Below are 16,690 nucleotides of genomic sequence, written 5' to 3'. Positions count from 1 at the left end.
AGCTAGGTGTTCTGATGTAGAGGGTTTTGTAAAGAGAAAGGGAATAGTACTTAAGAATGGGCATCAGTATCAAGTGCTAAATGAATGACAATTCATTGGAATCCAGGTATTCCAAATATTCAGAAACTTTTTGCCAGCTCTTTTAAACTGTTACTGAAATAAATTGTTTGTATATAGAAATGCCACATAAAGATCTCCTTTTCCACTTTCACTGAGGAAATCAGTTCCACTAGACCTCCTCAGAAAGAATGCTTTTCTCCTTTTGACAAGTTCTCTTTCCCAGAGCAGCTTCAAGGTGTTTGTCCTGTGTGTTTTGTGTACCAGATCCAGGAGCATGATCCAGTACCAAGTGTAGGGGAAGAATTTTTCAATTGCAGCTATAAAATCTTGGCCTTTATTAATGGTTTCTGGTTTTCTTTCTTTACATTAATTATCAAGATCTTCAAAGAACAGGAAGCTATTTAACTTCAGGTATAACGCTGTCTCAGACTGTCTCCATTCTTGTCCCTCATGAAGGTGGGTATCTTAAAATTGAGCAGTGGGGTGCCCGTCATTGGTTGATGGAAAAAAAAAAAAAAAATCAGTGAAACATTTCCAGGAAAAAAGTCACTTTTAAAACAAAATAATTGAATATTTCTAACTGCACTTAAGTAGCTTTAAATATAATACGCTACATTGTCATAGTTTAACCTAAACATGTTAACCATCTCATGACATCTGCCCAGTTTATTATGAACTGATCAAGAATTCATCTGGTATTGTGATGCTTTGCTTTCCAGAACACTGTACAAGCTTCTCAAGTTTAGACACGTGTTGCAGAAGGGGCCTAATCTTTTATTATTTGTTCTGAGTGAGTAATTCTAATACAAGTACTAGTTCAGACACAGCAACTTTTGAAGTCACCTCCCACATATATAACTTCTCCCCCACTCCAGGTGATTTTTGTGCCCAACGTGAGGGTTGAATCTTTTCCAAATCTCTTCCCTTCAAACACTTGGTGTTTCAGTATGCTGCCTGGATGCATACAGATGGCTCTGTGGGAGGAAGCAATACAAATTTGCTCAGGCTCAAAGACCAGATTGCAAGTGGCAAGTCAAATTTGGGATCTACCAGCCTTTCAGAGTAGCCTTCGGACCTGGCATGTTCTTCAATCTCCTCAGTAGTTTAGTGGTACCCTTCAGTAATGCTGGAATTGTAGTCAGCAATATAGCTTTTCTCAGTTTTAGTTACGGTTTTCACATGTCGAGCATTTGTGAACTTCTATTTTGTGTAACACCTAGTTGACTTCAAGGCTCTGTGTGTCTCAGAAATAAAGTAATCTTTCAAATGACCTTGAATTCCCATGATGCATCAGTTCTCACTTCATGTCAGTATGGCTTTTTATAAAGCAGTTTGTATTGATGTACTGTGGTTTTGAACCATGTGGAGCAAAGGTCATTACTATAATAATACTCAAGGCAGATCTTGTCAGGATTGGTTGCTTTGCAGTAAAAGAGATACCCACGAATGTATCTATTAACAGCCTTTGTCTTTAACACGATATACAATACAGAAATGCTTGCAAGAATAGTTGTGATATTGAGAATATACTGAATGAGGCTTTTATTTTATTTGCATGCCACTTGTTTTTGTGTAATGCTATTACATGAAAAAAAAAATCCTTCTAGTTGGGAATAAACAGGAGTTTAATACAGGAAGGGACCACCTGAGCCATTGTGTTTGCTTACCCAGGAATAGACATGTAGGTGACTACATCTACTCTAGGCATTGCAACATTATTTTTTTTTCCCGTTTTGTAACATAAATCTGTGATAAATGAGTAATTCACGAGTGAGGATCAGAACATACAGCAAAAGCTAGTGGAAAATGTGTACAAGTAGCAAATCACCATGGTAAATAGATGTGTCCCTTAGTAATTCTTTGAAAGGAAGGATAGGGTGTGATCAGCGCAGGATTATAATATCCAATATGCTTGTGGTGCCCATGATAATTGAGAATTTTGAGGAACCGGATAGGCAGCGGTCCCAAGGGAGAGGCTGCTCTGCCGGTGCCCATTAAAGCAGCTGCCTCTGTGCCGGAAGAGAGCTCAGCTGCTGGCTGTGCTCCCTAGTAAAACAGCCTGCTGCCAAAGGGGGGAGTTCTCCCCCTCTGCCCATACCCGAGCATTAGCACACAGGTACTTCTCTGTACCTGTGTGTATTCATGCACAACTCTGTACCTGTGTGTATTCATGCACAACTTCCCAAATCCGTATATTGCCTAAACCAACTGACTTTAACCACACCCAGGGAATTTGCTGCAGGCTTTGAAAATGCCTGGATGTAAATGGGCTAAAATCGCTTCTGTTTCAATAACAATTACTTCAAACCAGGCAGGACTAGTGAATTTAAAGCTGCTGTGCCGAAAGTAACTCCGGGAAATGAGCAGGTAAATAAGTGTTTAGTACTGTATTCAAATGTATCTTGGCTAAGGAGCAATTTTACATAGCAGCAAAAATCAGTTTAAACTTTGACCGCTTTTCTTCCTTCTAAAGCAAGTGGCAGTTTTGTTTTCTTTTTTAACCTTGAATATATTTCACAATAATGCTGTGCATGGAATTAGGTATTTTGCATGCATTACTGGTGTTTGGCAGTGATCTTGCCTGTTGCAGGGAGGCACGAATTCCTCTGGTAAAATCGTAGCAACAAAGGAGCTGATGAAAAAAATTCCTGCTAACTTACATGTGGCCAAGATTTCACCCTTGATCTGTAGGCGGAATGCAAAAAATGTTGCCTCCAAAACCCCAGATGTGGTTATTGGTTACAGCACACTGTGTTCTCCTCCCTGGGCACACTGTCCCCTGTAACACATAGGATGTGTCGAGCTGGGGAGAACTTCCTCTAAACTCATGGAAGGTTGGGGTTGGTTGGTTTGTTTTGTTTTTTTTTTCACATTGGAAAAATAAATTGTTTCGGAGCTTGATAATCAGCAAGACTAGCTTAGAAATAGGAAGGAAATGGCTGCATCATTTGTGAAACATTTCAAAGTACAAAAAGAAGCCAACCACGTTAACTGCTTTGGAGTGAAGCCAAGAGTTTTTCAGTGCTTTCTAAAGGGGAAAAAAAAAAGGTGAACACCCACCCCAAGATAGCCAGCAATCAAATGGTCAGGGAACATGTGTGGGCTGAAGCAGCCAGTCTTTGGCTTTGAACTGAGAAACACATCTGATGAACAGATTAGTGTGCCCCCACCTCCTTCACCCCAGAAGAACCCTCCATCAGACAACTCTCAGCTATTTAACTAGGAGTCAACATTTCGTTAACCACCAAGAAGCTAATCCTATGTGTAAAGAGTAACTTTACAGGACCCCGTTCACAGATGAAATTGTTGTAACTCATTATCCAGACACAAACCACATGGACAGTTCTCAGCTGTCCTCTGAGTCCATCGTTGCTGATCTCTGAAGCCTAGTGATTTTTCTGTGTTCCGGTTTTGTGCCCACTAAGGAATTCCATGAAAGTACAATATGAGCCGTAGCTGTTGATCTAGTCCTTGACTGACTATTAAAATTTCTTCTTAATTTGGCCATTTCTTTTGTAGAGCATCAGAGATGGAGCCAGGCTCCTTTAATTATGAATTGATCTGCTTTTTGGCTTTCTTTCCTGTGCTGCCAATGTGATCTTTAATGAATGAGCCTAAAGTGACTTCTGTTTCATTTTTCTGTGTGACAGAATTTCAGATGCCAGGTTAGTTTATCTGCTTTGACACTGTTATTTGCATCCTTTTTATCTTGACTTATAAAAAGCTTATAAAATATGCATGGTGGAGACAAAATAGACTCAGATGACAATTAGTGAATGAAAGTAAAGATTTATGCCTTATTCCCAAATCTGGAATGAGGATATTTGTAAGAGTATTTGTAGCTCCAGGAAGAGGATTGTAGAGGACAGCTCTTTTCAGGCATGCTAAATATATATACACTGCACAGGGCAAGTCCATCTGTGTAAATAGTTAAAGTTTTCCTTATGGCCTCCTTTGAAGACCGTGGCATAAAGTCCTCTTGGGTCTACCTTGCAGTCATTCTTTTTCATAGTGTGGAATAAATGTGATGATCTTTTTTTATGGACTGATTTGGTTTTAAGGGTAAGAAAGGCTGGATTGTTCTTTTAATTAACTTTCAGAACAGGCAAAGAAGGGTGGATGAAAGTTGCGTCTATTTTCTGGCTGGGTAAATAGTAGTAAGTGCCGTAGTAAGTCACTCCCCTATTTAGTGCTTAAGGGCAATACACAGAAATTCTTTCATTGATTCAATTTAACAGAAGATTTAAAGGCAAGAGAGTAATTTGAAAATTTATGGGAATGTGTTTAGGTTCATCTGCTTAGGTTAATGTTGCATTTTCCTGCAGTGAAGTGAAAAATTCAGAGATAAAGTAACCCGTAACATTTTCCTTTAGACTTTAAATTTTGTTCTCTTCAAGGTTTAAGGCAGACTCCTCCCTTAATACAGTGAGTTGTGTTAAAGAAAACCATCCGGTGATGTCTTCAACCTGTATGATGCTTCCAAATAGGGGCATTTCTTCAGAAAATAGTTATTTTGATATGTAACTGACAACATACTAATGATTTAAGATGAATTGTCTTGTGTGTGTTTATTTTTCGTGTTTATTGTAGCTTACATTATTTTGATAGCTTTGTGTTTGGCTTGTTGCGCTCTGGTTTATACGTTGGGCCCTGTAGCAGACATACGAAACATAGGTGCTCAAAATGTCTTGGCCGGCAGCTGTCCTGAGTCCAGAGTGGGTAGCCAGCATCATATTTAGATTCTTGCCAACACAGGTTTGAAATCCTTCTGCTCCAGGGAAATTTGCCACCCCTAATTAGCTCCAAAGTTGTGGTAAGGATGAAGCATCTTAGTTTGAATACTATGCTCTGTGAGCTAAATAATCTGTGGGGGTTTCCTGGAAAGATAATCTAGCCCAGTTCCTGTCATATAGCCAAAGGGAAACATGCTGACTCTGTATGAAACAGGGTGGGGCTCTTTACAGAGAGAGAGTGCTGTTTCCACAAGAATTATATACCCATCCTGCTCCTAACATCACGTCTGTAAGTCAGAGTGTATTAGCAAGAAGCTTTGTGCATTTTAAGTAGACAGTTTATCCTACTATCAGTATAATTTTGGAATGAACGTTATCTTCAACACATGTATTTATTGATGGCTAGAGCAAAATGTTTCTGTTGCTGTTAAGATTTGTTGCTGGTCTCAGTGAAAATCCTTTCTTTCACTTGACCATGGTTGCAATAAAATTTCAAGTGATTCAGTGAAATTGCAGGCTCATGTTAGAGTTAGGATGTGGGTATATGATTCAGAACTGCCTTGCAATCGATTAAACAAATTGAGTTTTAAACCACCATAGTGAAGGATACAAATAGCTTTTTTGGCTTTGCTGTGTGACCAAAAGCAGCCTTCAGGAAGGATGTTTAAACTGAGGTGTAATAACAGCACGTCTGCTGCTTGGTGCTAAGCAAAACTTCCATGTCAGCAGGAAATTCTGGAGCCAGTGAAGCTTCAATGTTTGTCATAGTTCTAATGCATGCTTGTTAAAACTATATATAATGCTCTCAGTCATACTAGATGAACAAACATGAATTGTCGTTGTAGCTGTGGAAGGCAATAGTAAGGTGAGCTAAAAGGATATGTCTATGGGAATGCCTGTATGTGTGAAGCTATAAATAAAATACTACTACCTGTACTTTCCCGAGATGCATTTCCAATTATCTGTCTGCAGGGATATTAAAATGGAATATCAGTGATATGTGTATAAACAAAGCACTCTGATTTTTAGGCGCAATGAAGACCCTAGCTGCACATTGGTGTGTTAGTTGCTTTTAAAATCTAAAATGAGCATCACCGATTTTGTTAACCTTGCTTTTCATAGTGCTAAGAATTAGCAATATATGTTAATATTATCTTTGCATGCTTTCCTCTTTCAACCAAGAATTATATCTTTGTATATAACGTTATGTTTTTATTCATTTTAGACAAGCTCTATATGGGACCAGGGCAACTGTACCATGATCTGCAGAACCTTTTACATGACTTGACCGTAATTGGTCAAATTAGTCAATTAATAGGCAGCCTTAAAGGAAACTATCAGGTAATAAATAAAGCTGGATTTATTTTTCAAATATGTTCCTGTTGTAAAGTACCATAATTGTCTCTCCCTAGGAGCTGTGTAAGGCATTTTTTAGTTCTCTCTGTAGACTGTAATAATTTTTACCTCTAGTAATTAATTCACTTTAAACTATTTAGCATTATGAGTAGATTATAGTGGTCTTTCTAATCTTGTAGTATCCACTTACACTTAAAAACAAAAAAGAAAAACAAGTGTCTGCATTTGCTCAGTAGCTGATAAGCTTATATGGGAACACAATTACATTTTGATCTTATGAAAATGCATTCTTGCAGTTAGACAAGGTAATAGAAGGGTGGTTATTTGGAGGGAGCTCTTGATGCCCATCTGAGCTCATAATCCTGGCTATGGGGACGAGCTGTTCTTAAAACTGAGTGCAAATCACAAAAATATGAAAAGGATTCTTAAGGGAACTTCGAAAGTAATTTGCTTTGGCTTTCTTCACATTCCTTTTATTTAGCTTATATTCTGGCAAGTGGATGCAATAATTTAACAGTGAATTTCAAAATAAGTTATCCACAGTCTGAAGACTTAAAAATAAAAATATATGTATGTATGCTTTTTTGCCCTTCGTTTTACTTGCTTTATGTATGCTTAGGCACAATTTTTAACTCTTACCTGCCACCACAGGCTGTAAATATATGTGTGTGAATATGTATATGGAAGCTGAGTTTCTCTTGGGATATCTTGTCTTCAGAATCAAGGGCATTAAATAAAACAAAGTTTTGTGAAAATATGTACTGTGAAGGAAGTTTATGGAAACAGTATCTTTGGACAAATTTCACAAGTATCTGAAGGTAAACTTCAGCTGCATTTTTGGGAATATGTACAGCAGAGATACAATAAGATGTCACCCATTAAGATATACAGAACCTTTCTGCCTGTATTTCTAGTCAGAGCCTTACCCATTTTCCCATGGCAAGGAGGTTGGAACGTGATGATCGTAAGGTCCTTTCCAACCCTAATTATTCTATTAAGATATACAAAACCTTTCTGCCTGTATTTCTAGTCAGAGCCAACTATGTTCTGAAAACTTAAAATTCAATCAATGTTTCCAGGTAGAGATGTTTTATTGATAATTAGATATGAGATAATTAGAACAGTGTGGTTGAGGAATGAGGTCAGCTTCCTTATTTCTGAAAAAGACCTCGATTTTCACAAAATTCTGACTGTGGAAAATTAGTGTACTTTTGTGTATGAATACCTGTTACTATTGATGCTTTAAGTGTCACCCAGGTGTCCTTTTGCCTTCTGTGACCAACCACTCTGCTTGCTTATTAACTCAGGATATTAGTTCAGCATCGTATTTAAACAGATTCCAGCTGCACAGACAGCTTTCATGATGGCTCTGTAAACATTTTAGATCAAAGATTTGAACAAAAACATATTGGCAGTATGATTTGTAGATGTTTTAATGAGATATTCTTTAGAAACAGGATTTGTGGGTTTTGTACAACCCACTGAAATGAAGTAAAAGTGTTGTGTGTACATCTGATGCAACTTTACATAATCTGAAAAACATTTGGGAGTGTCATCTGTATATCATCAAACTGAGCAATGTGAAATCCAATCATCAGATCAGATATGTTGGAATTTTTTTTACAGATATTTTTGAAATGTGTTTCCAAATATGGCTAAATTTTCCATGATTAAAATGTGGATTAAGTGAGGCCTAGGTGCCAGAAATTGTTATATGCAGGCATCACCTTAGCCTGATGGAACTAGGCCAGTAGGCTGGTATTGAATCTTAGCTGTTCTAATTTTTCAGAATTTAAACCAATCTGTAGCCCATGACTGGACCTCAGGTTTACAAAAACTGATTTTGAAAAAAGAAGATGAAATCAGAGCGGCAGATCGCTGTAGAATTCAGCTGCAACTCCCAGGAAAACAAGACAAGTCAGTAGTAATCTTGATTACAAAACTTTCTAAATGGGCTTATGTATTAGACATAGAAGTATCAGGGAGTATTTGGGAGTCTTTAGTTTTACCCCTTTTCTGTCTCCACAGTTAGCTTCTGACTTCTGCTGTCATGCCACAATGCTGGAAACTTGCATGTTCCAGGGCAGCATTGTAGTTTTTCTGTTCCTCACCCCTGCATTCCAGGTGCAGGAAGAGAACAACTGTGACAGTGACATCTCACAGGCAACACCGTTATATTCTTTCACCAAGGGAGTGTTCTTCTTGTACCATGTCATGTAAAGTGTAAGAAGATGGGTGTATAGCAAATCATAGCCTGAATGCTTATATCAGAGCTGTGTCTTTGCCTAAGTATTAGAAAATAATGAAGGTTCATCTTACTCAGTGTTTCTAGCCTTGACTGAATCTCATACTCAATGGGTTTACAGTGGCTTATTGTTTTGGGTTTTTTCTGTCTTGCAGGTCTGGGCGGCCCACTTTCTTTACAGCTGTGTTCAATACATTTACCCCTGCCATCAAACAGTCCTGGATCAGCAACTTACAAATGGCTAAACTGGCCCTTGGTAATTCTTAGTTACTTAAATTTCCTGTCAAGTTTAGGAAGCTCTCAGTGTGTAGTGTAGGGTTTGTTTGTTTGGGGTTTATTTAATTTTATTTTTATTTTTTAGAAAAATTACTTTGAGAAAAATTTATCTGCAGATAATAAAATTGCAATACAGTGAATACTAGTGATTGTGTATCACTACAAAGTAATGATGTTATATGTAGGATGGGGGTTATGAAGGAATAGAATTTCTATAGTACTTTAATAATGTGGTAATCATTATTAGTTATTATATCTAAATTTAAAAGAATGAGATGCCCTATAGGACAGATAGGTGAGGAATTATTCTGTTATAAACTTATTTCTTCAGATCTTACGAACTTTACAAACTTGGAACTTCAGATTCACATTTCTGAGTTTTAGCTCAATGATTTTAGCTTGTAAAGCCAATGGGTTCATTTGGTTAGCTTTCTGAAAGGGAAATAAACTCATGGGTGTAGTTCTAATATAATGCACTACTTCTGTAGTTGGATATGTAGAACTTGAGTTTTTTTTTGGGGGGGGGGGGGAGTTTTTCTATTTTAACATAAGTTTGTAGTCTTCACTAGAAGGATTATCACAAATAAACCTGGTCTAAATGGGAGCAGTAAAGAATGTGCTGTCCTGTGATGTTATTAGTTCCCTGTGTTTGCACAGAGGGCATAACTTTCCAAAGATACTTGGGATTTTGAATGTCCATGTTGAGAAAGATGAAGGCTATGCACTTTCTAGAAAGCAAAGTTCACCAGCACATCCTCAAAATACAGTGTGGTATGGTACTTCAATGATATTTCAGTGAAGGCTGGCAAAATAACAAAAATAAGAAAGAATGGATGTCTACATCATTCCAGGAGGAGAATCCTTGTAGTTTTGAATAGTTATGATTAGTAGTTAGTAGTGATGTCACACAGGCAGAGAAATGCTATTTGCAAATCAGATTTCCTGAGATTTTCTGTCCTATTTTAATAACCTGGTTGACAAGATCATTAAGAGAACACATTTTCCTAGTGAAAGGTTCTTTTTTTGCAGTATCAATATGTATCTGATCTACTATATTGAATTTTTGCTCATATTTTTATGCTGTCATTCATGCATATATGGCAGAAGAACAGCCTGATCAGTATTAACCAATCCTGACAGAATTCTTTTCTATTTCCGTAGAGAGGTGTAGGTGAATGTTCAGTGTAAGCATTGTGGAATATTTGTTGTTTGTTCTTTCCATTGCAGCTGAGGATAACCTGTTAGGTTGGTTCTGTGTAGAAGATGATGGAAATCAAATCAAAAAGGAGAAACATCCTCTTCTTGTTAGACACATGCCAGTGATGATGGCCAAGCAACAGGAGTTTAAGGTGAACAGAATTTCTATATGAGATTACCCTTGCTTTTTTTTTTTTGATATAACTGCTAAAGAAAACCATATTGTAAATACATCTATTAGTTCATATTTATTATTTCTCTTGAGTTACTACTTTGATGTAAAACCAGTTGCAATGGAAGGTCCAAGAGGGCTACAGGAATGCAAGATACTGCAATCTTTGAAGCATTGGGAAACATAGCGTTGACTTTCATATAGTACATAATCTTTTTTCGGGTGTAAGCTCATCATTCAATGAAAGCAGAACTGCTGGGAGTTATGAATTGGTCTCAAAGTTTCCAAGTGCTTATTTGAGGCTCCAAACTGTCCTGCAGTTTACAAAGTGCAGGAATCTGTTGTCCATGATAGCTGTCCTGTACTCGTGTGACTGTGTTACAGTATCTTCCTCAAATTTCTGATTTTCATTAGCACACTCAAATGATGCTGTAAATGGTCGGGGGGGGGGAGGCGGGACGTGCTAGGAGGGTAAAAGAATGTCTCCTTCACAGGTTGACCACGCGAGAAGGAGAAAAAAGAAGTGTAATTGCTAAGCACTTCTATTATATACCTCCCAAAGTATAAAGGTGGTGACCACACTGGGAAAATAAGCCAGATCACTTTCGTGATCAATGATTCTATTGTATTACAAGTCATTACCATAAAGTACAATGAGACAAGAACCTTAGCCCAAGTCCCACACTTGAAAAATGCTAACACAGCAAATACTGGCTCTAAGTAAGGTGTGATATACTGAAACTGTGAGATCAAGAGAAATGGGGAGGAGAATCAAAAGAATGTAACTCCCATGGGTTAAGAACAGTCCAGTAACTAAGGTATAGCAGAAACCACTACTGCTACCACCAATAATAATAATAAGAGAAATAACAAGGGAAGAGGATAAGATACCACCCACCGAAACGAGCCCGACTGAGAGTGCCCTTTCAGGTAACTCCCAGTTACCTCCTCAGGCATGATGTGCTGTGGTATGGAATACCTTTTTGGCCAGTTTGGGTCAGGTGTCCTGTCCCTGCTTCCTCCCGGCCTCCCCTCCTCCCTGGCAGAGCATGAGACTTGCAAAGTCCTTGGTCAGAGTAAAACATCATTGTTATCAGCTCTGTTCCCAGGCCGAAAGTCAAAACCACAGCGCTGCACCAGCTACTAAGAAGGAGAAAAATTGACTGCTACTGCTAAACTCAGAACATACAGAAATAGTCTTAATGGTTCATTTTTTAAGGTAATATGTCAATTTGAAGTCATATTGACCTGACTTTAATGCTGAAAATAAGTACAGCATATCCAGACCAACAGATGCAAGGGAATGGTGCTAGGTACTCTTTTCAACAATTCTTCATCAGGATTTCTTACTGACCATCAGTCAAGCTTGTGCAATAACACTAATGGTAGTAAAATTGTATATGGCTAGAATCCCAATGTTAAATTGACATCATTGCATGGATACTGCTTAGAGCAGTAAGTCTGCAGACCTCTTTGTTAGGACAGCCTACACAGGAGGGAAGTTCAGCTGGCAGCTTCACTTCCAGCATGAGTATACAGGCCTGGATATTGGGGGAAAATGATTTCTAGCTGCAAATGCACTTGAAATGTGTACTAGTGTTAAATCAAACCATTCCTTTGATACTGGTTTTCAGAGCAGAACTGTTGTTTACAACAGCCAAAGTCTACTGAGAGTCTCTGGTCTCCCATACAACCATGGTTATTCTTGTCTTTTTGAACAGTCAGCTTTGAATACTTTCTAAAAGCACCACTGGTGAAATAACCCAGCTAATTTATTTTTCTGCAGAAACTTAAAATGTTTATGTCTTCTTAGAGCCTATGTGTTTGTAAGTCCTGTAGCTCCATGCCAGGAGCCTTGAAGACCCAGGCTAAACTCCTGTAATCAGGTTACAACAGGATCTCCTCCTTTTGAAAGGAGAGGCATGTCTGTGGTCCCTACTGTTGGGTCATGGCCTTTGCTTTGGTCACCTCAGGAGAATACAATGTGTGGCAGTATTTAGCTGAGCTTTGAGTCAACTTTACCAGTTTTACAGCTCCTTAAAATAATGTGGGTGTGAGCCCAGCTATAATGCCTGATTCTCCTAAATCCTCAATATTACTGAAAAAGATGATCTAAGTATTATTGGTGGTTTCCTTCAGCTTTAGCTACGGTTTGGGGTTAGGCCACAGCTTGGGGTGGGAAGAGACACTTTTCTTGGCTTGTTACATATCTGCATGCTGCTCAGGCTGCTAGTGTAAGGAGCGTGTTACAACTCCCATAAGAGCAAGTTTACACCCCAAGGCAAAGAGCTTCTCTCAAGATTGAAAGTTAAACTATGAGGGTTTAACTGTGGAAACGCATCACTGGTTTTGACTAAGATGCAATGTAACACAGAGAAGCAACAAGCAGCCCAAGAAATATCCAGCATGCAGGCCGTCTTGTCTTTCACTAGTGATGTATTTAGCTGTCACAACTACTGTAAATCACCACTATGAGTAGATAGCTTCAGCATCTGTTAAATGAGGCATGCTACGACTGGCATGGATAGTGCTTTGTTCTTTTTTCCATCTATTGGTTTCCATCTTTTATCCTTCTAGTGAATTGCACTTCTGAAAATTAAGTAAACTGGGAATTTAGAAACCTTAACTTAAACCTGCTCATTATGGTGAAGATGTCTAAGTTAATGCTAACCAAATTGTCTCTAGTACTGCAGTATAATCACCATGACATTGATGTCTAAGACAAGAACATTACTGTTAATTATAGAGAATTTTGTCTAAAAATAGGTGTCACACCTCATCCAAAACCTTTTTATTCTCTACACAGTTATGAATTGATACTATATATTTTAAAGTGCTTATGTAAGCTTTAGGGAGCTCTGCCATGGATATTGGGGAAAATAGAAATCTACGACTGTTCAGAAAAATGCCTGTTTTCAGAACCTTGGTGCTTGAATGATTTTCAGAGTTGGGGTGGATTTAAATATACATCTTGAGTCTGGTGTTGCTTTCAGATTTTTCTTAAATGGCTTTCATAATAAGATTATGAGTATGGTTATTAATTTACTGACATGATGACATGAAGTTGGGAAGGGATTGGAGTAGTATGGTTGATGGTGTTAACATTCAAAATGAGTAACACACCTGGAGAAATACTTTGAGGAAAACCATAAAAAAATAGAAGGGCTGATAGTCAGTAGGACGGACACACAAAGCATGCTCAGGCAGAAATAAAGAGCTTCACAAGTACAGACCGAGGAGGTGTTTGAGTAGAAGATCTATAAAACTAATTTTTCATAAGCCAGTAGGCTAAGGATTGGTTAAGAATGTAATATTTTTACAAAGAGAAAATAATCAATGTGATGTGTACAAGCTTCAGAAGAGATATTCATGATGTATTGCTGCTAACAGCTCTGCTAAAGTGAGAAAGTTCTGCACTCTCAAGTATATGAAGCCAGTTTATCTGCCGGAGAGATGCCAGTTGGAAAAGGGATGATAAAAAAATTTAAAATAAAGAACTAAAAATAATTTTTCTTAAATTTTAAAATGTAATTAGTTGATAATAGTTGATAGTCCAGAAGGAGAGACTCGCACAGGGTCAAGATATTTCAGCCTCATGTGTAAAAGGACACTGCAGAAGGGAGGTATGTGGTGGCAGAGATGAGAAGTAACAGACTAATGATCATGGCAAGGATGATATTAGGTTGGATTGGTTCTTTTGTGATTCTTTGATATCTTTAAATGCCATAGTTAATTACAGACTAAATTGCGCAGAAACAGGCACATCTTCTTAATGTGGTGACTGCTCTCTTTTCCTTTGAAGATTGAATGTGCTGCTTATAACCCTGAACTATACCTCTCTGGAGAAACGGAGTCAGACTCCTGTGCCATGGAACATGGTTTTCTTTGGGTAAGTGTAATCTTAAAAACTAAAAGGGGGCTGTCTCCTATTCCTCTGCTTTTTTTTTTATTTTTTTGTGACTCGCCACAACATATGGATCTGAAATAAATTTTGGGATTTTTTTTTTTTCTGTTTTGTTTGTTTGAAGATGGACTTCTATAAAGGATACCTAGTAATTTTGTCCATGGGGTCTCCCTGTCCTCTGTAGGGTGTTGTGTATGTGTGTGAGATTTATTAGTGTGGCACAGAATGAATCCCAAAGTGCTGAGCACATTCAGGAGTGAGTTATGTTCTGATTTACAATGAGGGCTGCTAAAACCCATATGAGCTCACACTGTCCTATTGTCTGTTTTCATATTTTAAAAAATGCTTTAGCCATAAATAATCTGTTTAAGTTTGTACATAGGAAAAACATATTCTGGCAAATTGTAACAGCCCCATATATGCAGATATTCCAGCAAAGTGAGATAGCCAATGCTTGAAAAAAAAAACAACCCACAAAACAACAAAAAACCCTAATGATTTCAGTAGCTTTTCTTGTTACTAAAATACTGAAATTTTAAGGGAACCTTTGTGAAATAAACGTAGAATTTAGAAATAGTCTTTGTCAGTGGTCTTTTTCATGGTGATTCATGTAATTTCTTTTTGCTTTGTTATTTGTAAACAGTTATCACAACTATATGCCAGTAAAATCTTTCTGCTGTCACAAAATGTTCTTTCTGTTTGCTGCGTGTTCTCATTTCATATAAACGGAAAGAGTTGCTATATAAAAACACTGTTGCTTGGGCAGACATTTATTTGTTGGGCTTTTTTGTGGTTTTTTGTTTTTTGGTTTTTTTTTTTGTTTGTTTGTTTGTTTTTGTTGTTTTTTTTTTACTTTTCCCAGGTCTCTAAAATGTACAGATTTGTGGACATATTGATGATACTTAGTTCTGGATCAGGATGAAATTTAGGACTCTATTTCAGCAACTTTACAAAAGGGTTTATATTAATCCCTCTTTGTTGGAACAGAGCATTTATTTGTAGACCTGTTACTGTGTAAAGGACAGGCCTCAGCTATATTATTTGTTTTAAGAGTCTGAGATGACTTAGAACACTGGTTATTAATATATTACCATTGCTTATTATAATTGCATCACATTATGTATATACATGAGTAAGACATCAGAATAGGCCATAATATTACTTCTTTCAAAAAAGAACTGGTTTTGTGACTATAGAGGGGAATTTTGTGTATATAATGTTTTGATGTCTCTTGTATTTGTGCTGAATTATTGACTTATGTCTTAATGCATGAAAAATCATATTCACACATCTAACTTGAGATGTGTTCCTCAATTAACATTCCAGTCATTCCTTCTTATTAACGCTTATCTTCCTGAAGACAAGTATCAGTTGATCATCTTTTGTATTTTTATTTTTATATTCTTTATTTTATTTTTATTTCCTCTATCCAATTCAGATTGGCAGTTGTACTAATCAAATGGGCCAGATTGCAATAGTCTCATTTCAAAACTCCAGCCCCAAGGTTATTGAGTGCTTCAATGTGGAATCACGGATTCTCTGCATGGTCTACATACCAGAGGAGGAGAAACTGAAAGAGCAAAATAAGGCTCTAGACTTGGAAAATGTTCTTGCAAAAACTGCCAATATGCCTACTATTTGCCTTGGCATGGAAGAAGGAAGGTAATTCTTATTTTTAGTGTATGGTGTATTATTTACTCATTAGGTTCACTATTCTATAGCAAAATTCTGTGAGACTTCCAAAAACAGTTTTCTTTAAAAAAAAGTATCTGTGTGGTATCCCAGTGACCTCAATTTATCCTTTCCATCTAAATAAAGAAATATATTTACATGATTTTAAAATATACTGTATAGTAGTTGAAATTAAAATGTGTATTTTTGAAAGGATTAATTCATCACACATCATGTTTGAGAAATATAAATACTACTTTTATAATGTTACAACATAATCTTTAGCTATTGGAAAATTTTCAGGATGACGAAGTGTTAATGAGGAACCCATTGACCTTCTACACTGTGATACTGTCCAGGATTTGTCATGCAAATAAATAATATTGCTGTTTACTATTGAACTGTTGACATGAAGCATTTTGCTCTGTTTGAACTGGTGACCTTACTGAGTCATCACTTGATTTGTAACGAAGAACAAAGCTAAACTTATAGGTCAGTAAGAAAACAGATCTTGTTATAGCTAGTGAGGGCAAAAAGTATGTAACTACATGTGATTTCTGAAGGTGTTGCTAGCCTGTATAAATGAAGGAGAACAAATTCTCCAAGGAATATGTTTCCAGAAACCCCAGCATCTAATTGTACAGATTATCTTTGCTTGTGAAGTGCAATTAATTCCATGTTTAACTATTGAATATTCCTAGCATACCCATGGTAATAATCTTTAGGAATGGTTGGGAATTCTAAGTATAATTGATGTCTGGTAGTAAGCTTTTCTTCTCTCTTCCCTAGTACTCCAGGTAATACTTAATCCATTTAGTATCTATTTTAGTATTTATTCTAGTATTTATTATATATAAGCCATTTAGTAGAAGTTTTATTTGGCTTTTTTTAAACTCATAGAAAGTTTTGAGTAGACTCATAATAAGGACTTTCAACAGAATTTTTATTATGTCTCATGTTTCTCTAGACAAGATAATATAAAAGTATTGTCATGTGTCAATGTTGAGTAATCGCAAATTGTCTCCATAAGACATTTTGGAGAGTCAAGATACTCCTTTCCATACTCATCTTCCTAT

At 37.1% G+C, this 16,690-nt stretch overlaps 1 protein-coding gene across 3 annotated transcripts in view; it reads left to right on the top strand.

The window, feature by feature from the left end:
• Window positions 1-16,690, top strand: part of ARHGEF10 (Rho guanine nucleotide exchange factor 10) — a 114,327-nt gene that overhangs the window by 66,960 nt on the left and 30,677 nt on the right. For all 3 annotated transcript variants that reach the window (XM_061460662.1, XM_061460660.1, XM_061460661.1), the window contains 6 exons: window positions 6,019-6,134; window positions 7,939-8,066; window positions 8,550-8,650; window positions 9,898-10,019; window positions 13,842-13,928; window positions 15,382-15,605. In XM_061460662.1, the coding sequence (XP_061316646.1) occupies window positions 6,019-6,134; window positions 7,939-8,066; window positions 8,550-8,650; window positions 9,898-10,019; window positions 13,842-13,928; window positions 15,382-15,605 (778 nt within the window). The remainder of the gene's footprint in view (window positions 1-6,018; window positions 6,135-7,938; window positions 8,067-8,549; window positions 8,651-9,897; window positions 10,020-13,841; window positions 13,929-15,381; window positions 15,606-16,690) is intronic.

This window comes from Pezoporus flaviventris, unplaced genomic scaffold, assembly GCF_033815535.1.
Source record: "Pezoporus flaviventris isolate CSIRO_AGI_PZ_B2104156 unplaced genomic scaffold, CSIRO_AGI_Pfla_v1 ptg000031l, whole genome shotgun sequence".
In the NCBI taxonomy this organism is placed as follows: Eukaryota; Metazoa; Chordata; class Aves; order Psittaciformes; family Psittacidae; genus Pezoporus; species Pezoporus flaviventris.
The sequence above is the reverse complement of the archived record's forward strand: the minus strand, read 5'-3'. Positions and strand labels throughout refer to the sequence as shown.